This window comes from Mastigoproctus giganteus, chromosome 8 (genome assembly GCF_048544385.1).
Source record: "Mastigoproctus giganteus isolate SK-2022 chromosome 8, ASM4854438v1, whole genome shotgun sequence".
In the NCBI taxonomy this organism is placed as follows: domain Eukaryota; kingdom Metazoa; phylum Arthropoda; class Arachnida; order Uropygi; family Thelyphonidae; genus Mastigoproctus; species Mastigoproctus giganteus.
In genome coordinates, this window is record NC_143582.1 from 122,502,846 (window position 1) to 122,515,015 (window position 12,170).

Sequence of the window (12,170 nt, forward strand, 5' to 3'; positions counted from 1 at the left end):
GCTAGTAAAAAAAGTACTACGCTTAGATGCCATTGTAATTAGCACAAAAATATTATATATAATACAATATAATAAATTAACCCCAGGGGCTCACATCTGGCGAGTATGGGCTTGGTACACCCAGGGTCCTGAGCTGGATATCATCAATCTTCTCTTTCTTGGTGATTCCCTTCTACTTTTAACTCTCTCTCTCCTCTCTCTCTCTCTCTCTCTCTCTCTCTCTCTCTCTCAGGGTAACTGGAATTTTTTTTTTTTTTTTTTTTTGGCTGGTGCAGCATAAGCCTCAGTCTTCCTTGCACCATATAGCTAATAATAATAATAACTTTAAAAAGTTTGAAAAATCACCAGAATACAAAGAGATGTAGAGCACACAAGTGCTATAAACAAACTGAATTACTGCCAATAAAATGGCACACCATGCCATTCTCGGACCCTCTGCTCAGCGTGTAATGTGCAAAAATGCTGAAAAAGTGGAACCACCGTCGAACATAACGAACATGGATATAATTGGAAACCGCCGTATTAATTGAAACTTTAAAAAATAATATTAAACAGGATTAAACAGAAAAAAAATCGAAACTGAATTTGAAAATGTTACTATTTCAAGCAAGATCATTTTTTAACAGGAAATTATTAACTAATTTTTAAGTCTCTGTAGTAAAATCAGCTAAGTTTCAAAAAACCTATATTATTTGCTCTTAAAATAGGAGTTAAGGGTTTTCGATTACTGAAGTTTAGTTTAGTCCCACATAATGCTCTATGCACAAGTAATATTCAAGTTGCATCACTATACCTATGATTTCATAAAAAGAATAGTAATGCTCTATGCCCCACATAATGCTCTACGCACAAGTAATATTCAAGTTGCATCACTATACCTATGATTTCATAAAAAGAATAGTACCTCTTGGTATGCAGCCTCCTTTTCTTTCAATTTTCGTTCCATTTTCTTTCTTTCATAAGTTTCAGCCTCTTCCTCTTCTTTATCCCAGTCTTTGTCTCTGGATCTGTGGGAATGGGGGGAGGGGGGGGGGGTAATTTTTACCTCAAACTTATATAATTCATTAAGAAAAAGAAATCAACAGTCATCAAAAGCAAAATCATATAATGAGTACAAAAAAGGATAATACTGTTAACTTTATCACATTATTACTGGCTTTCAAATTAATGTCTGGTTTTAAGTTAATGGTCTGAAGTTAACAAATTCTTTACTCCGATTATCCAAACGTTGTTAAGAAGTAATGAAAACAATCGTACAGCAAATCTCAAGATGAGTTACGTTATTTTTGGGAAATAATAACATTAAAAAAATAAGTCAGCAGAAGTAATGAATGGCACTCTGAGAAAGTACATATAACTTATGTCTGAAAATATTTGAAGGGTTACTTTAACCAGTGGGCGGTTAATTGCTGGAACAAACTTCCATCTGTTGCTGTGGAAGTTCATAGCTTAAATAAATTCAAAGAGGAACTGGACAAAGTTTTAGAGGGAATGAATGTGTGAAATGGTTTTTTTTTTTTTTTTGGCTGATGCTACATAAGCTCATATGCTTGCTTTCTTGCATTACATGCTCCATTATTACTATAACTATTAGGTCATGAAAATGTAATTTCTCAGCCTAAAACATGATATTCATAAAATGAAATTGATACGATAAAAAAAAAAAAAAAATATATATATATATACACACAGTAATAGTGATCATGCTTGAAAATTGAATGGTGATCCTAATAAATGGCGATTTTAATAATCGAAAATTGACGAATATTAACCACAGGCTATAAAAATAAAGATATAAAAACAAATTTACACTCTATTACCAATTAAATGATATGTGAAAATTGTAAGAACATTATCCACAGGTTAGCAAAATAAAAATAAATTTATACTTATGTACATACCTTAATTTATATACATATTAATTTAACATTTGTAAAATAATAAGAGGAGTTTACCTCAATATAGTATGTAGAACACTTCCGTATGATACTCTCCAGAAATTAAAACGAAAAAATCAGCAACTTACATTAGAGTAAAATATAAATAATTAAAAACCAATTTTACACAATTCAAATCAAAATCAATTTAAAACAATTAAAAATCAATTTAACACAATTAAAAAGAATCGAACGAAAATATTCAAAACGATTTTCCTTCCTCAAGCTGACAACGCTTTTCGACCGTATGTCGTGACCAAAGGAATTGAACCTGAAACTTAAATTGTGATTATTTGTTGACGCATCGGAAATTAAATATGGCCGCCGAACATTAACAGAATTCTCGTGAAATTTAATTTCTATGGTTTCTGCAATTAATAGTCGCGTATAATTACGTTGAACATAAGTATTTTGGCCTCGTTAAATAAAAAAGTATGTTTTTCGTTAATGGCATGAAAGGCTAATTCTGACGCTGCCAAATGAGAAGCACTAACTGAGGCTTCATGTTGATTTACATGAATATTAAGAGAAAATCGCGTCAAACCTTGGTAAGACGAGACGCAATCACAGCAAGAAATGTTGTATACAAGATCATTAATTTGTGTTGCGAACGCGAAAAGAACCGAGCGATTGTTCAGTATAGCGTGTAACTTCCATATTGGCCTGGCCACAATTTTAAACTCGGAATCTTTAAAGAATCTATTAAGCTGTTTGTGCCATTGTTCAATATGGGACAGAAATGAAGTATTTATTGATATTACTATTGTTGGTTGGTGTAGTATTTTGTATCCTATCCTTAGCCTGTACCCTAATTCGGTTTATTGTGGCAATGGAATTAAAGATGTTTTAGTTTTTTTTTGTAGGTGAATGGGCCATATTGGCCATATTGCTCCGGGGATATGTGGTGGTCATTCACTGACCTTTCCGCATCCTCCGTATTTGGTGGTGACGGGCTCAAACCCCGGTTTAATCAAGAAGCGTGTGCTACGCACTGCTGCTCCTTCCCACCTGGCTACGGAGGCGCACCGTTATATACATGTGTGGCTAAGGATGAAAATGCCGAGTTCCTGTAGGAAACAATAGGTCGAATAGGAAATATTGATTGACCAAATTGGTAAACAGTGCCCGGTCTACTTCAAGATAAGTGGAGGTATCTGAAATAACTGAATCTAACTTATTAATATAATCAAGTTTATCTAGTATTATCACTGTATCTCCTTTATCTGCCCTCTGTAAATAATGCCCCTATTTCTCCGAAGTTCTCTTTAGGAATTCGCTTTTCTTTTATGTTATTCACTACTTGGTTAACTTGTTGAATAAATAAATCTTTTTGTGGAACATTACGAAGTCCAAATTCAATATCAATTACACATTGCTTTTTAGGTAGTTTTCGAGGTGGTAAATTATAATTTAGTCCTTTGGACAAAAGTGAAATCTGGTCCTGCGATAGCATACATGAGGAAAGATTTGTAACCTGTTGATATGTCGGTTCGTTGAATACTGGGTGAGGGGATGTTTGTGAACTAGCTGACATATTCTGTGGTAGTACGTTGTGTGTCTGTGGGAAGGTTGTCACCCAACTCGTATGAACTTGGTCGTAAGCCCTCGACAATGTGTTAGAATTCGCATGAATGCGTCTTGACCTATCCGATAATGTTTCCAACTTATTAATGTCTGTTTTTTTATTTCTGAGGCCTGTGCTTCCCGTCGGATATCTATGGAGGTCATCAATACAGACCAATCGTTCGGATGTAGATAATTTTTTAATTTATCGCGAAGCTTCCTAACCTGGAAAAGGAATTTTTGTTTATTCGAATATCGAGATTTTAAGGCAAGCTTAACAATATTACGTGATGTGGCCAGTGTTAGTTGTTTTATGCCTGAAATTTTTTGACTTAAATTAACCCTGGCAAACTTCGGAATGATGTTGTTTTGAAGGCAATATTTTAGAAAAGAAATGTGTAACTTTGGGCCGAGTACCTTAGTGTTGATTTAATGTAATTTTGCACCAAGCCATTCAAAAAATCTCCCATAATTGTGTGTATCGATAGTTTACTACTGGAGAGACAAGAAGTGAATGAAATAGTCAATAAAAGTTTAAAAAATGAATTAGATAGTATGAATCACAGCTGTAATATTTTACAAATATTAATACCAACATAGAACATATTGAGTATTACAGCTCTGATTCATACTATCTATATTAATTTAACATAACACTTTGTAATATGATGACAATTTAAAATAGTCACTTATTTTAAACTGTTTATCACTGAAAAGTCTGTTTATAGAATTTTCAATATTGTATAAAAGTCTATATTCATGATCACTTGCACCAGTTTCTTCCAACACTCTCCTCAGGACGGCTGTAGCTTCATAAGTTTGCTGTTTTGTAACTGAAATTCGTTTGGGTTCATCTTTCTTTTCCTCCTCCTTGGCAAAATTATCAGTAACAGACTGGGCAATTTCTTCATCTGTTAAAGCTGTAGTAACTTGTAGATCACCATCTAGTCCATGCAATCATTAAACTGCTATTACTCATGTCTTTAGACTTTCAAATTGATCAGTATAGTGACTTAGTTGACCATCACATCCACATTTTTTGAAACAGTTGTTAATGCAGGTTTCAAAAACTTAATTCCAGGCACTCATTGTTATATGAAGTGCATCTAGAACAGTTATCTGCTTTGCGATATCAGATGATATGCCCAAATGCCCAAACCATCATCTATAGACTGGATGATTCTTTGCATCATATCTGATTTAAAAAAGGTCTTAAAGGTTTTTATTATTCCCCTGTCAAGAGGCTGAATCAGTGATGTGGTATTCGAAGGTAGAAAAAATTAATTAAATATTTTTGAAAGTAAACTTTGAATGAACTGTGCAGTTGTCCAAAACCAATGCATTTTTTTTTTTGTTTTTGTTTTTCTAATCCAATTGCAAATCCCATTTAAGAAGATAATCTCCAAATAAAGAAGCTGTCACCCAAGCATTGGCATTTCAACATGCATCTCTTTTACTCCTTTAAAACATCTAGGTGATTTACTCTTGCCTGTAACTAACAGCTGTATCTTGATTGTTCCCATCATGTTGCATGTTAAAAGAACTAATTCTGTCTTTGATATTTTTTTCTTGCGGATGCAGAGGAATATTTAAAAATCATGCAAAGGTCTGGGGTAGCCTTGTAGTACAACCCTGTTTCATATGTATTAAAAATGTCTTCAGGATTATAAGAGCTTAACACAGTTTGTCAAGAGGTTTTCAACCAGGTGTCAGCTGCAGAACCATCGGAATTCTGATTTTCTCCATGAAGTCATTTGTACACAATATCATACCTCTCCTTCTATCTTGTCAGCTCTCCATCCGTCGCCATAAACTCTTCATGTAGTTTTTCAGAAAAATCATTATCTTTTTGGAGAAGAATGTTATGATTGATTGGTGCATTAAATGAGCTGGCCTGTTTGAACCTAACGAATAGAGCTTCATCTACTGTTCGCCATTTCCCTTCACACTTCCAGTTTCACTAATCACATTAGTGTTTAATGTGTGATGCAATTTTATTAATTTTGACAAAGATGACTGAGGCACTCCTAATTTTACTGATGCTTCCCTGTGAGACATATTGCCTCAGTTTAATTTATTGTACGTTTCTATATTTCGTAACTTATCTTTTACACTCAAATTCACTCTCTTTCTGTTCACTGACATTTTTTTGGGTAGTAGAATTTAAAACACAGTAAAAAAGATAAGCATCAATCAATAACAAAGCACACAGCATCCTCAAATTGGAACTAAGGGAACACATGCATGTGTTGAAGAGCAGATTTCAGTGAAGGGGAAACACAATTCAACAAAATAAAGTAAAAATACACAGAATTCTAGCTATTCGCAAATATAATAAGATTGAGTTTACTATCCGTTTATAACAGATTGTACAAACAAAAAAGCCCAATAAACTAAAACTACAAATTGTTTCTGTTTTACGGAAACAATGTGTTTTAAAAATATATTTCAAGTGTGTTCAAAATTGATTCTTATAACCGAAAATATTATTCTAATAAACAAAGAAATTGTGGTGCATTTCATTTATTTGAATCAGTTCTTTGAAATTTGATTCTATAAAGAAGCTGTTCTAATAACCAGTTATCACTATAACCGGCGCTTACTATATATATATATATATATATATATACAGTCGATTCCGGTTATTTGGGACACATCGGGACTAGTGCATTTTGGCCCGATAAAGCGGCTGCCCCAGTTATCCAAAGCTTCACGTAAATACTTAAAATTACAATGGATCCCTGCTTTACAATTGGTTCATTGTACAATCAAATCAGCCACTGAAATCTCGGGAAACAAGGTAGCAGGACCTGCCAGAGCAACTTGTTGTGATACTGGACACACCCGGCTAGCCTCCAAGTGGCGAGGTATGGGCAACGTCGGGCCCCCACTAGGGACCTGACAGCCAATAAGCTGGACAAACAATGGGCACAACACATCACACTGCACAGACATGGCCCACACACTTTCAAGTCTCTGGCTTGACAGTGCTCTGTCCTCGATACAGCGAACACACGTGGAGATGGGAGAAATCCCAGGTGCCGTATGACACAAACATACCTTATACCTTATGTACAATCAAATCATGTTATGATGCACTCACCATAGTAAAGTACCGTTCACTATACGATGTGTATTAAGCGCTGGTCATTGTGATCAGGTTTGTGAATTGAATTTTAATTCTAATTAGCAAAAATAGGAGGATATTATCCACAATCTATAAAAGTAAAGATATATATTAAGCACAAATTTACTCTTCATTACTTTACCAACTAAAAAATTCAATGATACGTGAAAATCGGAAGAATAAACGTGAAAATTGGAAGAATAAACGTGATAATCAGATTAATTAATATATACTATTAATATGTAATACATATTAATTACATATTAATATGTAAAATTAATATGTACATACTAACTAGTTGACATTTCTGTTTACTGACATTTGTGGGTCGGGGTTAATATTTAAAACAGTAAAAAGATAAGTAATCAAAACAAAGAACACGGCACACACAAATTGCAAGTAATACGATACGCGCAAGAGAGAACGGAATAACAGTTATGGAATAACGGTTACGTAGCTTTAAAAATACGAATGAAGAGAAGATTCTGAAAATTAATTTTTTCATATGATTGAAGATTCCATGGAAGTGTAAACACATTTCACCATAATAACCCACATAATTCCAGCTGTCGGCATTATCGCAAATTCAAAAAGATAAGAGTTTACTATCTGTTTATGATAGATTGTACTAACAGAAAACCCCAATAAAGAGGTGATAGCTAATTGTTTTTATTGTTTTATGGTTGTGACACCCAGAAATCTGACTGAACCACGTGGTACGGTTGGAGACAATCGTAGGGTAATCTCCAGTGCTGCGGTCTCCTGCCCCAATTAAATGGAATCTTGTCCTAATTAAGTGAAGTAAATCCTGGCTATTTTCTTGATTGGGTTCTGTTTTTTAAGATTTGCCCCAAATAAATGGCTGCCCCAATTAACTGCAATCCACTGTATTTATTATTATTCTTAGATATACAGTATGTATTAAAAAAAAAAATAAATAAATAAATAAAAAAATGTAAAATTCTGACATTTTTGGGGGATCTCGTTATTACAAAACGTGAAAATCTAGTTCCCTTGAACTTTGTATTAATGAGATTTGACCGTAATTATAAGGCATACATATACAGTAAACCCCCGTTATTCGCGGGGGTTACGTTCCTGAGAAATGTTGCAAATACTGAAAACACGAATATTGAGTTATGGCTCCCATAACTGGCTCCGTTCCAAAGTATGAAAGAACGGAGTTATGGCTCCGTTCCAAAGTATGAAATATATAAGAAAAACTAGTCTAAAATTTTGTCTATATATGTATTAGATGTACCTTCATAATATGACTATGTACATAGACAGTACATAGTGAAATGCAGGCATATGGCATCGAAATGAAAATAAGAAACAATTTAATATTAAATGTAATATTTATTAGAAATTTCACACCAGCGCCTTTGCTAGCAAAAAAACTTATCCCGCCAGTGCTATCACCAGTTAGGCTAAAGTGTTGATAAAGGAGTTTTGTCTTTTCAAGAATGATGAGTGAACTTAACAGAATTTTATTTTGAGTTCGATCTTCTATCCACAGATTTAAAGCCTTTTCCATTTTTTCTAATTTAACATCGCGAGTTACAGAGCAAAATTTTTAAGGAATTAGTGCGTTTTCACGGACACTACGGCGGATTTTTTTCTTCCGATTTTTTGATTCATCGTACGCTTGACTCATTGATTTTATAATGTTTTGCCAGTGAGCAGACATTTTCACCATTAGAAATTTTATCTAATAACTCAATTTTATTCACTAATGTCATCACCTTCTTCGAACTTTTCACATTTCCCTTGTTATTCGTAGCCATATTTTTTGTACGGGTTAGAAAGAACTTGTCCACAATAAAGTCAAATTCTTCCGTTAACACTCGAAAAAGTCTGTTTTACACTGCAAAACGGTAGATTTATCACTTTTGTACGCATATCAATTTATAAATTTATTTAATTTATAAGCATATAAATTAAAAGCAACCGAAGAAACCTTCCATGACAAGCGCATAACACATACTGAACAAGGATTATCGAGAAACATCCTCACTCGCGATTTTGTCGCCCCTCTCCCCCACCCACTGAGCGCTGTTTTGACTGGGAAAGATAATTTTAGCCATGCTCATGTTTCTTTATGGCGGAAAATGTTCACGGCACTTTAAAATTCACATTTTTTAGGTTTCATTTTATATTAAATCAGCGATCGCGAAATACGCGAAACCGGGAATACAGATACCGCGAATAGCGGGGGTTTACTGTATTTCCTGGCTGACCCGGCAGAGGCAGAATGCAAAGAGAAAGGTTAAAATGAAAGAAAACTTACTGAGGTCGCACTGGTATATGGCTGAGAGAGAGAGAGAGAGAGAGAGAGAGAGAGAGAGAGACTATACTGCAGTGGAGAATGACGAAAACGTTTCAAATAAGTTTTTCGGTATACACTAGCAACCCATGCACAGAAGTAGCAACCCTACTTCTTACAGCTAGCACACTAGCTGTAAGAAGTAGGGTAAAGGTAAGTTAAGGAAATAATCAAAATTAAAATTATCTAGCTACCCCATGTATGATTTGTAACTCAGTCAAAATCAATTAAATTAAATCAAATTAAAATTCGAATGTATATTGGGGGTAGGAATTAAACACATGAAGTAGAACATCCCAGAATAGCAAGAAATAACAAGCTTACAAAGTAGCAGTAAATAGTCACTGAATTTTGTTTAGGTGAGAAAAGTGTGTTAAAGTAGAAAAGGAGCATCTTGATTTTGCATTCGGTAAACTAATCGCTCACAAGAAATAAAATACAGCTCTGCCCCCATAACCACTGATTCGTTTACCCACTATTAACCACAGAAAAAAAACTTGACACGTACTACTCACATGTCCAATACGATGCTTCCCTTTATGTTTTATGATGTTGATTTTAAATCAAATAGCTTCCCTTCATTTTTTTACAATATTGTGTGTGGTTTGGTCACCAACATTATAATGGTTCATTAGAGGTTTAACAGATGCACCAAACTTCTGAATAATTTCAAGTTTTTGTTTAATTTGAAAGCACAACTCTTGCGTTTGCCTATCATTTTCGCAATTTCTAAACAAAGAAACAAAAAAAATTTTGACATCCCTGACAAAAATAACGAAACAATATCTGTCCTTTTGTAGTGCAATGGCACACAACAATCAACGCGACACACTAAATCAAACTAAACATTTAGTCTCTTATTTATTATTTTTTTTTTTTGTTTTGAGTAGTGTGAAAGCCAGCGGGGATTGCAAGATAATAGGTACACTAACGTCCCAATGACAACTTATAATGCCGGTTCTTGTCGCTTATTTAAGACTTGCAAAATATCTGTTTATACCTATTCTATTTATTACACAAATTCTTTGATTTCTGGTTTATTTTTTTTTTAATCTGGAGTCTTGAAGTGTCCCTGTTAATCCAATCCGGGTAATTCGATTGTTTGTTTGTTTGTTTGTTATTTGGATTTTAGGAGCATTAGCAACTAAGGCCATATTGCTCCGGGGATATGCGGTGGTCATTCCCTGACCTTTCCGCATCCTCCGTATTTGGTGGTCACGGGCTCGAACCCCGGTCTAATCAAGAAGCGTGTGCTACGCACTGCTGCTCCTGCCCACCTGGCTACGGAGCGGGTAATTCGAGTCTGCTGTACTTCATTATTACCATATTTAATGTTGATAATGTCTTACTGTGTGTTTCATTTATCAATTAAATTTATTTTATGTATGTATGTATAAGAAAATCATGTTATAAGATGCATTGCAGGATCATCTAGCCAAGACTGCAGCAATAATACAGACACAGCATGGGTTTGTTAAGGGAAAGTCTTGTCTGACAAATCTGATGGAACTGGATGCAAAAAATAATTTTGATATCATATATTTGGATTTCAGGAAAGCTTTTGACACTGTTGCGCATGGAAGACTATTGTACAAATTGGAGCAGAATGGTATTAAGGGTAAGTTGCTACAATGGATAAAAGGATGGTGGAGTGGGAGAAGACAGAGGGTGGTAATCAATGGGTGCTGCTCTTCGTGGACTAATGTTATTAGTGGAGTCCCACAAGGTTCGGTGTTAGGTCCACTGTTGTTTTGTATATTTATCAATGATATTGATGAAGGTATATCAGGCTTAATGTCGAATTTTGCAGATGATACAAAGGTTGGCAGGGTTGTTAATGACAGTAATGGCAGTGTGCTACTGCAACAGGATCTAGATAATTTGGGCAGATGGGCTAAGAAGTGGCAACTGAAGTTTAACCTTGACAAATGCAAAGTACTGCATATGGGTAGAAGTAACCCCAGAGAAATGTACCAACTGTGTGGTACTACAATTAAGGTGGTAGAAAATGAAAAAGACCTGGGAGTAATTGTGCAGTCAGATATGAAGTTTTCTGAGCAATGCAGACAGGCTGCCAGGGCAGTTCATGCGGTTTTGTCAGTGATATATAGGAATTTTGCTAGCAGGGAAAAGGAGGTGATTATCCCTCTGTATAAGGCAATGGTCAGGCCACACCTTGAGTACTGCGTACAGGTCTGGAGGCCTAATTTTAGAAAGGATGTACATTTATTTGAGTGTGTACAGAAAAGGGCAACATGATTGGTGAGGGGAATGAAGAGATCCTCTTACCAAGAGAGGCTTAAGTTCTACAAATTGCAGTGGCTGGAGACTAGGCGCCTGCGCGGTGATCTGATTGAGGTATATAAGGCCTTGAATGGGTTGAGCACGCTGAATTCTGATGGGATCCTTCCACTTGTTCAGATTACGAACCTAAGTAGGCATAAATTCAAATTAAGAAAAGACAGAGGTAGAATAGATGTGCGGAAATTTGCCTTTAGCCAGCGGGTGGTTAATTGCTGGAACAAACTTCCATCTGTCGTTGTGGAAGTTGATAGGTTGAATAAATTTAAGGAGGAACTGGACAGGCATTTGGAGGCAATGGTGTGATTTTTTTTTTTTGGCTGATGCTGCATAAGCTCAAACACTTGCTTTCTTGCATCACATGCCACTACTACTGCTACTACTACTACTATATTAAATTTAATACCTTGCCCTTTACCCATTCTTGTTCTAAATTGTAATTTTAATTAATCTAATTTCCACAAAATTCCAACACCAAAAAAATTTTTTATTTTTATTTTTTTCCAAATTTACTTAAAACCTACATTAAATTAAAAAATCTTTTTTCCTAATCTAAAAACGCTTATTTATATTTTATTTTAACATTACCCTTATTTTTCCTTAATTTTTTATATCATTGACACTGCGTTAGGACTACCTTGTCCATACTGTAAGAGAATGTGCTAATTTTAATCTTTTTGCCCCTCTCTCCAGGTGTGAAGGAGCAGCAGTGCATAGCACACGCTTCTTGATTAGACCGGGGTTCGAGCCCATCACCACTAAACACTGGAATGACCACCGCATGTCCCGGAGCAATATGGTCTTAGTTGCTAATGTTCCTAAAAACCAAATAACAAACATAACAACAGCCCCCCCCCCCTCTCTCTCACTGTTATGGATAAGTATAAAAATGCAGTTCCTCCTGATACATTGTCAG

At 35.1% G+C, this 12,170-nt stretch overlaps 1 protein-coding gene across 3 annotated transcripts in view; it reads right to left on the reverse strand.

Annotated features, from left to right (window-relative positions):
- Nucleotides 1–12,170, reverse strand: part of LOC150081794 (RNA-binding protein 25) — a 769,112-nt gene that overhangs the window by 155,954 nt on the left and 600,988 nt on the right. For all 3 annotated transcript variants that reach the window (XM_090378892.1, XM_090378890.1, XM_090378891.1), the window contains one exon: nucleotides 905–1,007. In XM_090378892.1, the coding sequence (XP_090235018.1) occupies nucleotides 905–1,007 (103 nt within the window). The remainder of the gene's footprint in view (nucleotides 1–904; nucleotides 1,008–12,170) is intronic.